This window comes from Tubulanus polymorphus, chromosome 2, assembly GCF_964204645.1.
Source record: "Tubulanus polymorphus chromosome 2, tnTubPoly1.2, whole genome shotgun sequence".
Classification (NCBI taxonomy): Eukaryota; Metazoa; Nemertea; class Palaeonemertea; order Tubulaniformes; family Tubulanidae; genus Tubulanus; species Tubulanus polymorphus.
In genome coordinates, this window is record NC_134026.1 from 20060015 (window position 1) to 20080655 (window position 20641).

At 38.4% G+C, this 20641-nt stretch overlaps 4 protein-coding genes across 4 annotated transcripts; all 4 read left to right on the top strand.

Annotated features, from left to right (window-relative positions):
• Positions 1 to 1291, top strand: LOC141900573 (juvenile hormone acid O-methyltransferase-like). Its single transcript, XM_074787531.1, has 4 exons — positions 1 to 219; positions 347 to 637; positions 741 to 912; positions 997 to 1291. Exons 1-4 carry the CDS (start codon positions 22 to 24, stop codon positions 1161 to 1163), a joined length of 828 nt encoding a protein of 275 aa, XP_074643632.1. The 5' UTR covers positions 1 to 21; the 3' UTR covers positions 1164 to 1291.
• A 3636-nt stretch (positions 1292 to 4927) lies between these two features.
• Positions 4928 to 6065, top strand: LOC141899014 (juvenile hormone acid O-methyltransferase-like). Its single transcript, XM_074785165.1, has 3 exons — positions 4928 to 5122; positions 5200 to 5490; positions 5763 to 6065. Exons 1-3 carry the CDS (start codon positions 4928 to 4930, stop codon positions 6063 to 6065), a joined length of 789 nt encoding a protein of 262 aa, XP_074641266.1.
• A 1182-nt stretch (positions 6066 to 7247) lies between these two features.
• LOC141899995 (juvenile hormone acid O-methyltransferase-like) lies at positions 7248 to 9033 on the top strand. Its single transcript, XM_074786678.1, has 4 exons — positions 7248 to 7591; positions 7671 to 7961; positions 8362 to 8533; positions 8640 to 9033. The coding sequence occupies exons 1-4, from the start codon at positions 7397 to 7399 to the stop codon at positions 8801 to 8803; spliced, it is 822 nt and encodes a 273-aa protein (XP_074642779.1). The 5' UTR covers positions 7248 to 7396; the 3' UTR covers positions 8804 to 9033.
• A 138-nt stretch (positions 9034 to 9171) lies between these two features.
• Positions 9172 to 20503, top strand: LOC141899214 (galactocerebrosidase-like). Its single transcript, XM_074785386.1, has 18 exons — positions 9172 to 9654; positions 9788 to 9856; positions 10387 to 10450; positions 10901 to 10989; positions 11773 to 11940; positions 12186 to 12224; positions 12532 to 12662; positions 13831 to 13948; positions 14179 to 14216; positions 14471 to 14595; positions 14749 to 14888; positions 15448 to 15537; positions 15718 to 15813; positions 17019 to 17160; positions 17726 to 17900; positions 18551 to 18723; positions 19245 to 19321; positions 19571 to 20503. Exons 1-18 carry the CDS (start codon positions 9415 to 9417, stop codon positions 19721 to 19723), a joined length of 2127 nt encoding a protein of 708 aa, XP_074641487.1. The 5' UTR covers positions 9172 to 9414; the 3' UTR covers positions 19724 to 20503.
• The last annotated feature ends 138 nt before the right edge of the window (positions 20504 to 20641 follow it).

Sequence of the window (20641 nt, forward strand, 5' to 3'; positions counted from 1 at the left end):
TCTCCCGACCTCAAAGCAAGAATGGATTTTGACGGTGAACTTTATTCAAACAATTCCGATTTTCAAAAACAATGTGTTAGAGATATTCTAACGTTGCCCGGGTTTTTTCGACAAAACTGCTATAGGAACGTATTGGATATCGGCTGTGGTAGCGGTGAGGTCACGAATTTTCTACAAAATAAGATCAACGGAGTTGACCGTATTTTTGGTTTCGATAAGGTATACATAAAAGGCATAGGCTTATGTCGGGATATAACTTCTCTTTCCATGAAACGAGCTTTTTGATTTTGTTTAGATTTGAGAAAGTTTTTGTTTTCGGAAACAATGAACTTGATTATTATTTCAGAGTGCATCTATGGTTGAATTTGCTCGATCAAAAAATTCGAATCCTAGAATTGAATATTCCGTAGCTGACGTCACCAAACCCGACACGTTCAAGCCGGAGTGGCAACAGAAATTCGACCTGATAACATCGTTCCACGTTCTACATTGGACTAAGAATCAATACAAAAACTTAGAAAATGTAAAATCTTTGTTATCCCCGAATGGTGAAGTTTTATTCTATCTGCCGTACACGTCATCGATCCTTTACATGTCTGATATAATGAACTCGGTAAAATGGTCTCCATACTTTCAGGTAAACAACGAACGAACATTTTCCACTTTTCATGAAATGTATTAGGTTTTTCGAGCCCTTTCGACGCTGTTACCTACGAACTGAGAATGTTTCGTGTTTGTAGGGATACACACCGACGTGGTCATTTAATCCCGATTGGGAGGAATATCGTGAATGGAGATATCCCGATGAAATCACCGGTTACCGACGAATGGCTGAATCATTAGGTTTCACGGTTAACCAATGCACGGAACATGTTCAAAATTACATTTTCCCTGATCGTCAATCTGCAAAAGGTATATATTTGGAATTCCAAAATAAACTCCTGCGTCATTCACAAACGGGCATAGGGTTAACAGTCATCGTCGTATATTTTTTAGGTTTTTTCGGCACAATTTTCCCTCATTCGATGCGAATTCCAGCCTCAGAATCGTCTGAATTTTTAGACGACGCGCTGGATCTCTATTTGAAAAGTTTACCGCTGAACGAAGATGGAAAGATTCGATTTTATTCAAAACACGTCCTAGTGAATTTGCAAAACAAATAAAATATGGTGTCAGCGTGATTTGGAGTTCGGTGTGTGTACTTGCCGTTAGTCGCAATATAGGACCGCTTCATTTATTTCCTTATCCGACGAATTGTCCCATTGCACCGGAAAGTTTGGCATCATTTCCCGAAGTCCACGGGCACTGAGAAGAACGATTATTCAGGGCAGATAAGTGGGCCCCTGTGTTTTTTTATCTTAAAATAGGGATTGACCCTGTTATTCATTTGATTGGTAGATTTCGTTTGATATTGATACACCGGTCACAATCCTCTCTTTAATCGTTATCTATAAAATACTTGAGTAAGGCCCTGGCGAGAGAACGTGTCCGTGCACAAATCCGAATGAATAAATTGAAATACCGGATGATAATCTTGAAGATAATATATTTTATTTACCTTGAACAAAGAATGATTTTCCTAATCCCTATTGTATATGAATCCCTATCGTTCCGAAGCTTCTCCTGTCCTGCTGTTGACACTCGTCTTACTAAGGTACCGATTCTCTCGATTGACTGCTCTCTCAAGATGCGGGTCCCTTTTATAGAAAGAATCGGCATTCTTAAAATACCGACTCTCCCACTCGACTTTTTGGCAAGGAGCAGCAACCTTACTGTCATGACTGTTTTGGTCATATAGAATTTGGCCTTAATGATTCGCTGATCTAAAATTATTTTCAAAACTGATTTGCTAAACTAACTTTTTCCTTCCAACCCTCCGGTCATGACGCGTTGTGATTTACTCACTCCTTGCTAGTCGTTGTTGAGAGAGCAGCTATTGTCTGTGAATTACCAACGAGCGCATACAGACAACAGAAACTTCAGACAGCTAGTTTTAACATTTAACACAAATTAATTTTTCTAAAACATTAGTGATTATTAACAATTTGTTCTTTAACAACATCTAGATTACTCAAATTAAATATATTTTCAAAACTTTGTTTTCTTTTCTAATTACAGTACAAATTCATTGTTTCTTTTTTAATTATTATAATTAACTACGATTCGGAATACATTGTGATTGATTATCAATTCTTAAATTATTTGAAATACTTATACTAATTATTTTATCTACAATTTAACTAATTCTATTTTAATACAGGATAAGCAAAACAACCACATCTTCCTAAACTTCCGGTTTTTCCTTTTACGGAAAGTAGCCGGGAATATCATCAAGTATCAGCGTGATCCCTTCACGAGCCTCATTATAAATACACTCCATTGTTCCGACCCAACCAAATATGGTTCCACTATTTAAAAGTTTTATATAAAGATTTTCTGAATGTTTGCCAGATCTCACAGCAGAAGAACCGAGAAAGAATTGTTTTTTATAGACTGATTTATGGTTTGCGTTGGTAGATGAAAGCATCAAACAAGAACTTTCGTAATTCTTACTACTAGTACGTTCTTGTCTGACGGCTTTAACGTAACCCCAACGCATACGGAAAAAACATTAAGAACATTTCTAAATACTACGAAACATTTTCAAATACTACGAAAATCTAGCTGTGGATCAATATTCTGTTTTGGTGTCCCTTACAAACCCACCACACCTGCCGGGAGCGAAACGGGTTTTGATTCGGAAATCGAAGTACAAAATGTAGTTGATTTGTCGTTGGTCGAGGTTACATAATTTAAAAAAAAATCGAAGTACATAATTGGAAATTTCGGTTCCGGTTCATTCAAACAATCATCCAAGCGGCCTGAACCGTCAAGCGACTGATTCGGGTTTATTTTGTTGGCCGCCTAATTAATACATTGAGATTTTGGAAGTAACTATATTACAAGGATTAAAGATCATTTGTCAATTTTTTATTTATATTTTTTGGTCGTTTTCTGCGTGTTAATAGTTCGAAAGTTTATTGTAGTCTTTTTTCCTCGGGTATATGCTGATGTAAAAGTCCTCTAAGTTGATTTCGCTGCATTTGACTAGATTAAAAGGAAGCACATTTCGCAAACGCAAATTATCCAGCTGAGATAGTACGCACCCCTGTGTTTTTAGCACAAAGAGTTTAGGACAAAAGCGATAGAAAAGCTGGGAATAAATTCCATTGCTTTCGTTGGTCAGAAGGTTAACAATAAAAGCGTCGATCTGCGTTACTTCTTGGTGGCCAAGATAATTTATCCGAGACGATATCCTTTCAAACACTTCGAGCTCTGAATTAGCCGGCCAATACAATTTCTTTATCGAAGCCACGTGGGCTTCGGTGTACAGTGTAAAAGTTTTCGGATTCTGAAACCAAATTTCCCATTCTCCTCATCTAATGTTAACACATACGGCGGGCTGGGAGTGCGGGTAGGCAGCCAGGCAGGCGGCGGGTCGGCAGCTAGCCAGGTGGTGAGCCGGGAGTGCGGGCATGGGCAGCCAGGCAGGTGGCTGGCCGGGAGTGGGAGGAAGCAGCCAGGCGAGATGGCTGGCCGGGAGTGGGAGCAGGCAGCCAGGTAGGCGGCGAGCTGGGAGTGCGGGCAGGCGCAGCGTGCCGAGTGGGTGCAGGCAGCAAGGTGGTGTAGGCGGCGGGCCGGGAGGGCGGCCGACAGGCAGGCGGCGGGCCGGGAGTGCGGATATAGGCTGACAGGAGTTCTCCATTCGAAAACTAAACGTTTCTTTTTATCGCCAATCAATCTGTCCTACAAATTTCAATCTCCAAGATAAGTCACTTCGATGATATAAGCCAGTACCGGGTAGATTTGTAATCGAACTACCCAAAAGACTGGGCAGTTTATTTCCAAACGCAATAAGAATAATTTCCCGAAATCCCAATCAAGAAGAAATATTCATGACCGATATACAGTGCGTCGTCGTTCCAAGAAACGACTCATTAATTTTGTGCTAGTTTAGTTAATCATCAATTGTCCTAGTTTTTGGTGCTGACGTGGATTTTGCTCAAGATGGCGCAATAAAGTTGTGTAGCAGTACAGTACATGTACTAGTATCAAGTTAAATGTTGGAGATTATATAACGTTCTAGGAGTAGCTCAATGATTTGTGAATAATGTTTAATTCGTTTTAGTTGATGCAATTATAGTAAATTTGATTTCAATGGATCTGTTCATTTAAGAAAGATATTCAAGGTTTATTTAGACAAGCATACTTATTTAGAGATTATTGGTTTGATAGAAGATTGATGTTTGTGTTTCTATATTTGTAGAAAACTGCGTCTATGCTTCGATACGTTATCTAAGTTTTGATGCGTCTGCGTTTAGGTTAGGCATTTAAATGAGAAAATAAAACGTAGTATAGAACGAAGCTATGTTATCACGGCTTTATGATACTTCAAGGAACGAAACGGAATGGCACGGAGAGGAACGTAAAGGAACATGGACCGTATATCACAAATATCTTGTTCCGTTAAGTTCCTGCCTTTATCAATTCCCTGAGTAAAACCCGGAACGGAACGGAATAAAAATTTGTAAAACGGTCAATGTAAATCAGTTTTCATGCTACATCATCTAGATTAAATATTTCATCATGCGGCGGCACGAGTTTGTTCAGGAAGTCTAAACTGCCATCTCAAAAAGTTGAACATACCAGCCACGACATTCTCCACACAGTGATAACAGTTCAACAGATATCAATTTGTTCACACAAGGTCTGCATTGAGAAAATACGAAGGTCGATTTGAATGCGAAGAGTCTTCTATATAAATCTTTACCATTCACGAAAACGATAGACTCGATTCAAGAAAAACATATACGCACAGTATACCGTACACAATTATATTCTGATAATCAATTTTGTTGATAATCTCAACTCTTCCATCGGCAGAAATATGGACGCTGACGGCGAGGCTTATTCAAATAATTCTGATCTGCAAAAACAATTGGCTACAGATATTCTATCGTCAAATGAATTTCAGCAGAATCGTTATAGGAACGTGTTGGACATCGGCTGTGGTAGCGGTGAGGTCACAAATATTCTACTTGAAAAGATCGATGTAGTTGAAAATCTAATTGCTTTCGACAAGGTAGATATACAAAATGCATACAATAACGGTAGGTAGTGACTTTTTAACTTTTGATATTCGTCCTTGTTTAATTTCAGAGTGAATCTATCGTTGAATTCGCTCGATCAAAAAATCCGAATCCTAAAATTGAATATTCCGTAGCTGACGTCACCAAACCTGAAACGTTCAAGCCGGAATGGCAACAGAAATTTGACCTGATAACATCGTTTCAAACACTACACTGGACTCGTAATCAATATAAAAACTTGGAAAATATAAAATCTTTATTATCCCCGAATGGTAAAGTTTTCGTCAATATGCCTCACATTTCATCGTTCGTTCGCGTACTTGATATAATGAAAATAGCAAAATGGTCTCCATACTTTCAGGTAGGAATTTGATGGTTCTTTTTAGTGGTGACTCGCAATTATAGTCTGTGTTCTAAATACAACAAGACGGATAGTACTTTTACGGTTAAATCTTATGTTTGACGCACGAGCTTTCGCTACTTGCGAATAGCATCTTCATCAGCAGGCGGATGAGTCACTCGAAAGCTATCCGTCTCGTTGTATTTATTCTACACCAGATTAACACGGTTTCTCTGCGAGTCTATATTTCATTCACAGCATCGAAGATTAATCTGAACATACGTGAATTTCAGGGATTTACGCCGGCATGGTTATTCCATCCAGATTGGGAAGAATATAGCGAATGGAGATATCCCGATGTACCCACTGGATACCGAAGAATGGCCGAATCATTAGGGTTTACTCTCAAACGATTTGCAGAGACGAATGATGATTTCATTCTTCCTGGTCGTCAGTGTGCCAAAGGTCTCCTGTTTGATAGGGAATTCATATTTAAACCCGCTTCTTGTACTCAGCATATACCTTTACTCGTTCAATATCACCGCGATGGTTCTATCATTCCAGGTTGGTTCAGCGCACTTCTGCCTTTGAAGTGAATTCCGGACTCAAAATCGTCTGAATTTTTGGACGATGCATTGAATCTATACTTGAAAAGTTTACCACCTGATGTCAATGGAAAGATTCACATTCGTTCTAAAAATATCATTGCTTATATGCAAATAAAATAAATTACAAAAATATATTGATTACGATTAGTGTATTTCTATTTCGCCAACATGCGTGTCGGAGATTTTTATGCACATACATTCTTCCACGCTTATTTCATTCGACGGTGAAAAAGCAAATACATCTCCACATTTGAAAGGAGATTAAAGTAAAACTCTTTATTCGAAATCCATTTTTCGTTGTTAATCGATAATCGAAATAAGATGTTATAAATTTCAAGTCCCATACGCCGAAACAAGCCAGATCGGCAATAATGGATTAATAAGATAAAACCCACTATCTACAGATTAAAAGAATTTAAAACAAGAATTTATTTATTCAATCTAAAATATATAGAATACACGACGTTTCGAATCGTCAGGTGTGCACACCTGACGATGATCTCTAGGGTGAATTAATAAATTCTTGTTTTTAAATTCTTTTAATCTGTAGATAGTGGGTTTTTATCTTATTATCCGTTTACCACATTTAAGTGTGGTTATCGTTCCAATAATGAACTATTCTGAAAAGTCTGGCCGGTTAGACATCAAATGAACAATTTTCCCGAAAAGAAGAAATACTCTTGACAAATAGTAATTACTATGGTGGCTGATAAGGGCCAAAGCGAAAAATTTCTAGTATGCAAATCAGGGCGCCAGAACGCCAGAACACCAAAACGAAAAAAACGTCAAATTTTCTCTGAAATTTCGACGTTTTTCGTTGTTTTGGCGGGGCGCCAAAACGGAATAATCTTTGTTTTAGCGCGCCAAAACGAACTTTCAGAGAAATTTCGACGTTTTTCGTTGTTTTGGCGGGGCGCCAAAATGAAAGTTCGTTTTGGCGGGAGCGCCAAAACGGAATATTCTTTGTTTTGGCGCACCAAAACGAACTTTCAGAGAAAATTGGACGCTTTTCGTAGTTTTGGCTTTCTGGCGTTCTGGCGCCCTGATTTGCGTACCAGAAATTTTTCGCTATGGCCCTTATCAGCCTCCATAAATTACAGTTCGTCCCATATTTTTGTTTTCTTATTGAACCTACATTGATAAGAATATCAAGGTCGATTTAAATGCAAGGAAAATTCTAAGAAATAGTTATTTGTTCACACCACATTTTGATGTGTGACAGTCGCGATAATATATAGACTAAATTTAAACACATTTTATACGAGATGTTGATATTCTAGTGCTGTTAATCCCACCTCCGACCCAGAAGGACCGGCGAAATGGATGTTGACGGTGAATTTTATTCAAATAATTCTGATCTGCAAAAACAATTGGCTACAGATATTCTATCGTCGATTGAATTTCAGCAGAATCGTTATAGGAACGTGTTGGACATCGGCTGTGGTAGCGGTGAGGTCACAAATATTCTACTGGAAAAGATCGATGTAGTTGAAAATCTTATTGCCTTCGATAAGGTATAGATATATAAAATGTATATACAAATCGTAGGCAGTAACTTGGAAATATATTCTTATCATTCCTGCTCTATTTCAGAGTGTATCTATGATTGAATTTGCTAGGTCAAAAAATCTAAACCCTAAAATCGAATACTCCGTCGCTGACTTCACCAAACCCGATACATTCGAGCCGGAATGGCTACAGAAATTTGACCTGATAACATCGTTTCAAGCTCTACACTGGACTCGTAATCAATATTCAAATTTGAAAAACATAAAAACGCTGTTATCCCCGAACGGTGAAGTTTTCTTCCATCTGCCGTACACGTCATCGATCCGTTACATATCTGATGTAATGAACTCGGTGAAATGGTCTCCGTACTTTCAGGTAGGAATCAGGCCCGTGTCGAGTGGGTATCAGGGGGTAGCGAACGAACCCCTAAAATTTTCGAAGTAACCTCCAAAGTCAGTGTCAAAGAATTAAGGTCAAGATTTGCGAAATTTGAATATAATTTTCATCCTTCTTTTGGAAAATGAAAGGTAATCGCCATTCTGAAATGATTTAGTCAGTTACCCGGGCACATCATATTTTGGATCTGTCCACTTTCACTGGGAGAGTGACCCTTTTAACGGTAAAAAGTGAAATTTTCTTGAATAGAACTGCCCCGATCGGCACGGGCCTGGAAATGGTGGTTTGATAAAGATTAGTACATGTAGTACTTACACCACAATGCATAGCTGTGTTCTCACACTGTCGGAACTTAAATCGTAACATTTCATGAATTCAGGGATTTACATCGTCATGGTTGTTTCATCCAGTTTGGGAAGAATATCGTGAATGGAGATATCCCGATGTAGTCACTGGATACCGACGAATGGCTGAATCATTGGGGTTTACTATCAAGCGATGTATAAAGAGATTTGATGATTTTACTTTTCCTGATAACCATAGCGCTAAATGTATGTTTGATAGGAAAGCATTGATCTCAAGCTTGCTTCCTTCAATAAATGTACTGGTACTCATTCAACAACTACATATACTGTTGTCTTTGTCAATGTTTTTTAGGTTGGTTCAGCGCGGTGCTGCCTTTGAAGCGAATTCCAGGCTCAAAATCGTCTGAATTTCTAGATGACGCGCTAAATCTCTACTTGGAAAGTTTACCACTTGATGGAAACGGAAAGATTCATTGCTATTGCAAAAGTTGCGTAGTTTACATGCAAAACGAATAGAAGACGCACGTAGGCTACTGTCTTTTGAGAACGGGCTATGGCTAAAACTGCCCACTTCCAACTGCCAGAAATGAATAAAGATGCCAAAAATCCACGCAGAAATTCGTCAATAAAATACTGTGAAATTAACAGGGAGAATATTATTTTCGTTTGGTTTCTGCTGAATAATTTATAGAAAATCGAGTAGGCCATACCAGAAAAAAATACTTCGTGTGAAAAGCGAAAAACATCAAAAGCAACAACAGGTTTTTTCTTTTTTTATTTCTACGTGAAAGAGTCACAGATATCGCCAGTTACTATTTCTGCGAAAACATTTAACGAAAACTGACCCATCTATCATGAAAAGAACGACCATGGCTTGACATTACTCCGGTCAAATCATCTATCCCCACGTTAAAATTTTTCGAACATCGCGCTTCTTTACAACCCTTAGATCCCCATCGTCTCGACTCAGTTCGACTAGACTAAGTATATTAAGACCAAAACCATATCTACGGCACCCGGACGTGACATGGTTTCAAAACAAATGTATTTTTTTTTTCGTTCGTACAGAAAAACTTTCTGTTTCCGCGAAAAACATTTCGTTCGAACGTTAAAAAATTGTAGTTTTCATGTCACCTCCGGCCGGCCCCGTACCAATAAATTTGAATTTGCCGAGTACCCGTAGTTTGGTGGAGACTATTGTTGTTGTAAAGATGGCGGCTTCAGTCACGGGACTTTCGGTTTTCTGGCTAAAAAGCTTCATTTTCTGCATATATATCGGCACAATCGGATGTTCTACGGTCGCTATCCTCGACGATAGCCAGCTCAATCGTCAATTCGATGGAATCGGTGGAATTAGCGGTGGAGGCGTAAGTTGATAACATTTTAAATCTCAAAATTTTCGAATCGATGGACTGTGCAGTGGTGGCCGTGCTGATTAACGAAATGTACAGTTTGTTGAGTCTGTTTTGAAATTTTGAAAAGTTCCTTGCTTCATTTCAGGCGACCTCTAAGCTACTCGTTAATTATCCACCGACTCAAAAGGCAGAAATTTTGGATTATCTATTCAAGGTAATTATTTCATTTTGACACTTTCTGAAGAGTGAGGCCAAGCAAGATGAAGGGCTTCGAGGGCCAGGCTCGCTCAGGAATTGTTCGTGTGATCAGAGTCCTTCTGAACGGGGCTTCATCGGCAGCCGGGTGTTCGGCCTCTTGGGGGTGCCGGGCGACTTCACGCGTCCACGGAGTCGGGTTGTTTGGGAATGCAGCCTGAAGACGGTGGTAAACTCCATCTGAGGCTATATTTAGGCACGAGTGCGACAGCGGACAAGTATCGTGAGGGAAAGTTGAAAAGAACTTCGAAGACAGTGTCCAACTATGAAACCGTTTGGAGGTTAACAGGTTGTTGTTAATAGGAGGGTAATTTATGAAGGGTGCAAAGTTTTCAAATCAAAGTAAATTGTCATCAGCACTTGCGATTGATTTTGTCATGAATACTGGGAATATGTTTATAGTTTTAAAAATGAATATTTTTTACACCTCTGCCTTATGGAAGCCGTAAGTTCCTTGTTTTCTAAACGGAAAAATGAATTTATTTTCAGCCCAACTTCGCCGCCTCACTTCATATATTGAAAGTTGAGATTGGTGGAGATTCTCAAAGCACAGGTAAACCAACTAAGTGTGATATGAGTAAGACTAGGGTTAGAATTGGGGCATTGAATAGCCTTACCTCAGTCTATTGGTAGCAATATAGTGGTCCTGTTGCTAGCTTCGTCTCTATTTCCCATTATTTTTTCCACTGAAAAACTGGATTGGTTTTTGTTGATGGAAGCAAATGGGCTCATGACCTAATTTTAGAAAATGGTAGGAGGTCAGGTGCCTTCCCCCAAGGATTTTTTCGATTTTTTGTACCTGGAAAAGTTATTTTGAGGTGTCCAGAATGAATTTCTCCCCTGTGAAAAAGTTATCAACATCAATTTAGGTCTTTTCAGAATTTTCCGGGCGAACTCAGATGGTGTTCATTTTCTGAAATGATAATGTTTCTAGTGGATTCATATCAAGATTGTCTTATCTTTAATTATGCACATGGCCACCCCAATATTCCTTTGTTTGTAGATGGTACTGAGGCATCGCATATGCATAATTCCTGGGATGAAAATTATAGAAGAGGTTATGAATGGTGGCTGATGGTTGAAGCAAAAAAGGTGCGAATCTACGAATCACTGACTATTTAAAAGTATCCAAAAAGATTGTTTTTAACTAAATGCATTCATTATAAGGCGCCTCATGAAGATTTTTGGTTTCAATAACTGCAGTTTTTTAGTTGTTCCAAATATACACATTGTCCAGTACTGCAAAGGTTTCCATAAACAAACATCACAGGTTGGAAGCCTGAACTAAAAAGAATTTAGAAAAATAATCACTCAGAAAAAAATCAGGGAATTTTAGATGTCTTCTTGGTCTTGCCGGTGATGAACGGTACTTACGAATCTCTTTAAAAGATACTGACAGCCATTGAGGATAGGGAACCAGAATTTAGGATTCCCCTTGTAAGAACCGTGCATCAGTAGGGTTGACAGTGTTAAGAAGTAACTCGGCATTATAGTAGAAATACCAATTTTTCTTGTGATGCCTTATTTTGAAAGCATTGAGCTTATGATATTAGCTAGAGGTATATTATATGATCGATAATTATAAGTATATAATACTAGCAAAACAACCATGGAAACGAATAAGTGTTTTTGTGCACAGACCATCATATTAGATTAATAAATCCCATGGATGGAGACAATAGACCATCACACCTGGACTCAGTTCCACAGTTGTGAGTTAAGATTTGATTCAGCGTTAACTCATTGAAAATGAACTAATTTGAAGTTAACTCTAACTAAGAACTGGATCCTGGAGAACAACGCCTGCAACAAGCAGATCAGCTGCCATTTTTTTAGCTTTCTTTGCATCGGTCTGATCATTGATTATTTTTTAAGCGAAATCCTGACATCAAACTGTACGGTTTGCCTTGGGCGTTCCCCGGATGGTTGGCGGCTGCAGGAAGTAGGTCGCCGTACTCGAGGCCATCGGTTACGGCTTCGTACATCGTCAAATGGGTGCAAGGAGCGAAACGAGTTTACGATTTGACGATAGACTACATCGGGGTATGTGGAATGTCGATTCATTTTCTTGCGGGTCTGTTTAGGCTGGACTGTTTATAACGGCGTCAAAATTGCTATTGTTTCTTTATTAGATTGATTTGAATCTCATGTCAGGGCATTTTTGGGAGTCAGTCATTTGTGTGAACTGGGATGCAATCAAGATTTCATTCTATTGAAATCAACCTTCAGTTCCAGGGACTGACGAACGTTCAAACACTTCGTTCACCGTCTGATTTTTATTCTTGTAGATTTGGAATGAAAGGGCTTTCGATAAAACATATGTCGAGGTAAGTCGCGTATCGAATACAATCGGGTCAATTATAGCAACAAGCGATGTATGTCATCGGTGTATAACACTTTAGATCGTGGAAAATCTCAACGGTGTGTAGGGGTTTGGCTCTGGCTTCCCATTGAGGTTGCCCCTTTTATTGTAGATATTGAATATAACCACACCGATTTAAAGCTCAATTGTTGGAAGAATTGATTAAATCAGGGGTTCAGTGATATTTTCAGTGCAGTTTTAGTCCATTTGGTACTATTTCAGCCGGAATTGGCTCCTTTTGAAAAATGGTATGTACGTCACGTTATTTGTAGGTTTTACGCCAAGCTCTGAATGCAGCTGGATTCAGCCATGTTCAACTGGTAGTGGCGGATGGTAACTTCGGGGAAGTGACAGCTGATTGTCTGAAAGATCCCAAATTCAATCAGTCCACACAAATAATCGGGTAAGTTGGACAGATTTACTAAAAATACCGCAAGACATCTGATCTTGTAGGATTACCGCATTATTTCACCAACAAGGGCCAGTTCAGGGTGGCCACTTACCTGGAAATCAGGGATAGTCGGGGAATTTTCTTTCTTTAAACCCTAGGACGCCCTGCGGGTCATATATGACCCCACCTATTTAGCCGGTCATAAATTTAAGAACTGCTGATGTTGGGTTTCCAGAGTTCTTAGATGTGTTTAAGAGCACCTGTGCTACCTAAAAAGCCCAATTTTACATATATGAGCCTTATCGGATAGTAGAAAACTCACTAGGTGGCGCTCCATAAAATCAAATTTACCACTTCAACCCAAGGGGTCTTATATGACCCATAGTCAGAACGTAGCTTGTACATTTTCAATCAAAAATTGGGGTCATATATGGAACACTGGGCATTAAAGGATGCACTTTTTCATATTATGAATTTTCTCTAAAAATATTCAGGTACTCTAAACCAATAATGAAGCAGCTTGGGGGTCACATGTGACCCCTTCCAAAAAACATGTTAATGTGAAAATATATCCAAAACAGATATTGATTTGTCATAAGGGACCCGAATGAACTGAAAAAAATAAATATGGGGTATGCCCTACTGCCAAAAGTATGTTTGGGCTTCCCAGGGTTTAAAAAAAAAGTCGGGGAATAGTCAGGGAATTTTTCAAAATGCCTTAAGTCAGGGAAATTTGAGATTGCTAGATCGCGCATAAAATCAAACAGTTTCCGTCTATGTCTTATGTACTTGACTGAGTTAATTGATTGAATTCTCGGGAGATGGAGTCAGGGAAAACAACGTGCATTTCGGAATAGTCAGTGAAAAGCCTAAAATCTAGTTTGGGAACTAATTTGCAATGTGTTAAACAGGCTTAGTTGGTGTGCTGGTACCCCATGGCACCATGAACAATGAGGATAGAATATTAGCAGTCAAAAACCATTTCATTCTTTTGCAAAAACCAAACGCGAACAGCAAATCACAAGATTTCTCGTTAAGTTGCAATGCAAGTAGACTGCTACTTACTACTTACTACTTATCGTACGGGGCTATTTACCCTGGGACTAGTTGCATGTAGATATAGGCTGGGCTTGCCCTCTTGCAATTAGATAAAAAAGTTTTATCAATTCTTATTGTACAGCGTACATTATCCGGGTACGTTATCTACTCCGGATGCACAGAAGACTGGTAAACCGTTGTGGTCATCGGAAGACTACAGTACGTTTAACGACAATGTTGGAGCAGGATGTTGGGCTAGGGTATGTATAAAGCAAGTTTATCTAAGCCTGATCATATGTAGACGCATCCTTGATATAAGATAAAATTTTACAATGCTGGGGTGCCGCCTTTACGGAGAAGTTAGACTATTGAAACGATTTACTGAGTTACACCTTAAGTGAAATTGATTGAAGTGAAATTAAGTGATACATGTGTGCCTGGTAGTAAAAAAAATCTATATCAAGTAAAGTCTATTATCTCTGCATTTCAGATTTTGAATCAGAACTATGTCAATGGTTTAATGACTAGGTAAATAGCTTTATGACCATTCCTGTATTTCGGTTTTGAAAATTACCATGGGACCACACCGGCTTCTGTAGACAAGTATTAACTTACTGGTGACCACCATAGGGAAATAAATCTGAAATTTTTCGATATTCTACGAGGTTTAAGTTCGTTCATTCATTGACTATCATTTTCTTTTTGCTTTTGATAATTTAGCGAAGCTGCTGGGTAGTCGGATATTCAATGAAATGTACAATATGCGTATATATCTTTCATAGCACCATATCGTGGAATTTAATCGCGTCATACTACGAGTCTTTGCCGTATAAGAGAGATGGCTTGATGACAGCCGACCAGCCGTGGTCAGGTCATTACGACATCAACAACCCTATATGGGTAACAGGTAGGTAGGGACGATGTGCGCATTGATTCATCGAAACTTGATTAAACTTTTAAGAGACTTACAGTTTGAAGAATCGTATACCGTTTTGGTTATGCTGTTTCACTGAGACATGCGCATACAACTTGAGAATCTTTCGATTTATATTATTTGTAGCTCACACGACCCAATTCGTTCAGATCGGCTGGAGATATCTGTTGCACGGTCAAGGAGTCGACCATCTCAAACTCGGCGGTAGTTACGTTACTTTAGTGGATCCAAAGAAAGAGTCTGTAACAATCGTGATAGAGAAAATGGCATGTATTACGCGAGTTGCAGATTCGAAAGTGATAAAACGCTTATCCGTACAATGAAGCCGACCGAAATCTATAAGCTTTTAGTGATTACAGTCAAACCCGCTTAATCCAGATTTTGGTCTAGTTCCCATAAACCGGATGAATTTTGTTGGTCCCAGATGATCTGAATTAAGCGGATTCCACTGTATTTGATGGATATTCTTCGAATATGAAGTCCATCTTAGCAATCATCAGCATTTTGTTGTGATCCAGCCATGTTTCGAAATCAAACTGAGAATCTTTGAAATTCATTACTTTTGCTCAGTTTGTACTGGTGAATGTTCTTCATACCAAATTTGTAGATGGATAAAGATAGATCAGTTGGTAATAATGAAATCTCAGGACCATCAGTTCAATTATTTTTCAAACGAGAGAATAGATTAAGTAGTGGTGTCCAATAGAGTGGCTTGGATAGTATCGAAATCACAGCATTCCCAGCCATCCCTTTCTCTAGCTCGGGGTGCTCTCTGTTTCGGCATCGCATAAAAATATCCATTGTCATGTAATTGTATATTTCCAGAGCCACGATCATTCTAAATGCATCCGTCCAGCCCTTCCGGCTTACAAAACAGCTGCTGAAAATGTGACATTCACGCTGAAAGGTTCGTTGGTACGTACCGGTAGTTGCTTTCAATTGATGAAAAAATCTTTTTGTCGTCGATCGAAAGTAAACCTCCTTAGGATCAATAATCTTTGACGTTACGGGAAATGTGAAACCCTAGATTTTACGAAAATTGGTTGCATTCAGTAAAAATTCGTTCATTTTCAATCAAATTTAATTTAATTGTAGGTAAAAGTTAAACAGTTGAATGTGTGGATGTCGAAACTGTGTTATTCAGGTGAAAATTGTACTGAGAAAGTGTTTGCTAAACTGTCTCCAATTGTGGTAAGTTTTCAGAGAGTATACACTCGGTACTTCTACTGATGATGATAATCGGCATTCATTTATGCTACATGGTTCCCTGTACAAGTACTAGATTATTCTATATTTCGTTCATTTTAAGCACTGAAATAGTTTCGAAAAAGTAAAAGAAGTGAAATTCAATTCAGGAAGTACCTCGGCTTAGCTAAGTCCAGTCACATGGTGACTAGGCCTGAAGTCCAAAAACATTTGACCGGCTGATGAATCGAAATGGGCTTGCCTGGGGTAGATTTAAGCCTTACCAGCTCCTGGATCCAGTTGCGCAGGCACGGCTGAAGTCCTGAGGCCGGTCGCATAGTCATGGCTTAGATTTAAGACTGGTCTAAGACCAACTTTGTTCTATACTCGATCTAACAACTTAAGGCCAATCTTAAGATTTAAGACCACTTTTGGACTCAAGTCATGACTGTGCAACTCGCCCCAGTAGTCTTAAATCATGAGACTGGTCTTAAAGGGGAACTGCAGTCAAAAAATTATAATTGGCCATTCATTTCTACTCTTGTTGATTAGTATAATGCTAGTTGAAATTTCCAATTCTTCCTAATTAACTTGTTGTATACAACGATTTTAATACTGTTATCAGCAGAATTTACGGCAGATGAGAGCCGCCATATTTGAATTCCAAAGTGAGGCATGTAAACATTGATGACGTATCCCGGCCCATCACACACCAGTGTGTACACAAATAGATACACTCATCGAAGATCTCAGTTGAAAATTGCGATTAAAATACTCCCGCTGGGCTGCCAGTGGGGTCTTTACTTTTATTTATCCACTCACTGTGTGAAACATATCCAAATAATTGCTGATGTGGCATTATGCTGCAGTTTAGAACTATTATTGCCGAAAACACTATGAATAGCAGCAGTAACACGTATTGCAGTGGGTCGAAATACGTCACAGCCGAGAGAAAAGCGTCTGCTACGTGCATAAAATGGCGGCGGCCAGGCTCTCTACACAAACCCTGAGCTAAGAATGGTCTTAAATCTTAGCCCTCGACAATGCGACTGGCCACGATGGAACTTAACAATGTATATGTAATACTGAATTATCATCCATTACTGCTACTCAATTTTTGGTCTTGAGCGTTGAACTATCTCTTCATTTACCTCAATGACGGATGTAAATGATCTAGCATGTATTCCGATCTATTTCATACTTGTTTTCAGCCGCAAAATGGAACGTTTTCGCTATACATCGACGTCGATACGATTTTCACCCTAACGACTCTGAATGTCGGCAGGAAAGGCTCGTATGGTACACCGCCGCCTAGCCATCCATTTCCATTGCCTTATAAAGACACATTCGAAGGTTAGTGCCAGCACATATTTGTTTTGTTTTTTTTAAGCAAGAATTTTATTTGCCATGATAAACATTTGTACATAAAACTGACAGAAATAACTTACAAGCCGCATATAAAATGCATTATATGCATATGTACATATTTTTCTGATATTACATCAGCCCTTACAATTTTTCATTTGAGTGATGTCTCATCACTTCAATTCTGCAAGTGTTTTTAAAAACCTGCAATTCAATTCAAATAGCCTAACTCTGGGGCTAACTCTGAGTCAGGATCTGTATTCCTAGTTAAAGACACTTCTACTGCTAGAGGGCTTATCAAGTGGAAGTCAGAAATTTTTAAATCATTTATCTCAAAATCCATAAATTGCCGATCAGCTATCTCTACGTGGAATTTTTTCCTTCATTTGAATAATGGACAGGCGACTAAGGGTTAAAGTTAGATAGTTCTAACAAGATTTGATCGCAAATTTTCATCGTTATTAGTGTGAATTCTTCCATCGATTCGGTAACTGGTAGTAGCGATATTTACTTTTCTAACGCGATGGAATAACGTTGAATCTTCTCGCTTCAGGCTATGACCTTTACACCGAACCGAATAACTTCGCGCCACAAATCGGTTCATTCGAGATCGCTATGTCCGACGTGGAACACGGTAAAGTCGTAAAGCAAACCGTTCTTCAGCGCGCGATCGATTGGTGCGGAGGAAATCAACTATACCCGATCGCTATTGGAGGATTCAGTAAATGGTGGGGACAAACTCGTGCGCTGTAGAATTCGCTCGATTTGGATCATTTGGGACCAATAAAATTTATACGATTTATGCGAGAAATTCAAATTAAACACCATACAGTAGACTCCAGGGCCCGGTTTTATAGACTGGTATTATCTTTAACCCTGGGGCTAACTCAATTCATTTTCAATTGAGTTAGCCACTGGCGGGTTAAAGGTAATACCAGTTAGTTTATTAAAACCCTGCTTAACCGGTACAGTTGGGACCTGCATTCTATTGCCGAATTAAGCGATTACCGGTTTGAAGAACCAGGAAAATCAATGGATAGAAATGTGGATCAATAGTATTGAGTTTCTCTTTGAAACTATGCGACACTTCTGTTTTTGCCATAATGAATTTTATTTTCAAAAATATACCAATGCCAGAAAAACAGTATGCTAATTCTACCAAATTGAACGGATAACTGGATAGACATGTACCGGTTTACGCGGAGTCTACTGTATTTTTGCATACATTAATGTATGAAAGGACCGTAAATCATATCTGTATTAGATCGAAATGCCGATTAAACTGATCTGAACTCAGCAGGTTTGACTGTATCATATTTATCAAAACTCACCGGAATCAAACGGTCTTTTAACTAACTTAGAATTTCTATTTACGCAGGGCCGATGTTTACCTTCAAGCTGACATACAAGTAGGCGTTGTTAATGGGACGAAGGAAGTTTTTATCGCCGCTCGTGTTCAAAACGGAGGCGGCTGCTCTGCTTACGCGGCAAAGGGCTTATTTTTCTGGATTGCGCCAGACCTTAGACAGTGGCACCTTACAACTGATCTTGGTAAGTATGGCTTGATAAACTATAGACATCGGGTACACCAGCTATCCCACTGGTTGAAGTGATTTTTACACTTCGTTACACTGGCTATTTCCTAATATTATCATACAAGCCACCAAAGACATTTGAGATTGACTTCTCTAGTTGCTGTTAGGTGAAGTTTTCAATAGTGATTTATTTGCCCTAGAGGGAAGACTGAGTGGAATTCAAATTTAGAATCAATGCAGATAACTTTGACCTAGTGAACCATTGATTCCGACAGTGGCAAAATTTCTAGGAGGCACTTTCATGACTTATATTAAAACAGTTGATTTTGAATTGTTGGCCTCATCGAAAATATTAACGAACGATTGAATATTACTATTACTATTAAATATTAAAGTAACCAACAACAACTGAACCAAAAATTCTAGAAAGAAAAGAGAAAATGAGGGTTATTGTTCAGGGGAGTGGTGATATTCCTGATGCCCGATACCACATTGCTTCAATGAAATATACTTAACTATCATACTTGTATATTGCAGCTCATACCAAATTCCTCAAGGTCGGCTCACTGCAAACAGTACGTGGACAGTGGGACACAGTAGCCTTAAGAATCAAGGTACAAATGTAATATATTAGGACATGGACAATTACAATTGACGATATCAAAGAAAATTTTATATTTTGTAATGATGATTTAATTTATCCATCATGGCCCGGTTCCACAGTTGTGAGTTAGAGTTAGCTCTTGAGTTGAAATAGTTCATTTTCAATGTTTTAACTCGAGTCAAATTCAACTCTGAACTGTGGAACTGGGTCCGTGTTTGCTGCATATTTGAGCATTCATTTCATATGCGTATGTTTGCAGGGAAATGTAGCATTTGGAGTTGTAAATGGTGTTGAAGCATTCACCATGACACTGCCAGCTACTGTACCACAAAACGGATTCGTGGCTTTTGGAGCATCAACTTTCGGGTTGGCGTATTACGATAACTTATACGTTGACGCCGCCCCTGTTTAAAATGTGATATTCACTACTATCAAGTCTCTGAATGAACAAAAATTGATGATCGAATCAGATCGTCTTATATGGCTATTTTTACAATTGAAAAATAATTTGTCAGGAATATTTCGTTACTATTTCATTTGGTAGGTTCCTTAGGTTAAATGAATCGTCTACAAGGTTTTAATCACATTTTATGATATAATTAGATTTTTTTTTCGAAGGTTATTGCATGAATATATTATTATGTTATTATATTGAATATATGACTTTAGAAAAAGATATATTGTAAAATTGGCTATTATCATTGAAAAAAAAATTAGATTTCTATTTATGGGTATTCTAGAAGTTTTTACATTCCGATAGGTTATGAAATTTTTCACTCATTTGTAAAATGTATTTTCTACTTTATTTGAAATGTTTGTGCTGCGATGATGGCAAAGATATTTGATCGATACTTTACTCTAGGCAAGATTTAATTCAGTCTGTGACTGCAGTGAACTGATGTATATCTCAGTGTAGAGTTACCGAATAAAACCCACAGTTATTTCTGTAAAAATAATTAATAATAATTATTGTATTTTTTGTTTCTCTGATGATGAGGTTTAGTTTGAACCTCATAACTCTAAGGCAATAAACTGTTTTTACAGAGGTAACTTGGTTTTATTCATCGTCAGTCTGTAATTATTTGAACTTTGATCTATGTTTTGTTAAAGAATGTAATTCTATCGAGAAAGTGTATCTCACTCTAAATGTGCTAAGGATTTATATGTTTTCTAAATGGAATAAAATTATTGCGAGAATATATTTAAGATTTATGATATATACAATTGCTTTGTTCATTTACCATTGCCTGATTTCTTTGCGTCAAAAAGGATTATTCTTCTTGGATGAATTCTGACATTCCATAGAGCAAGTGGAATTCAGAGGATAACA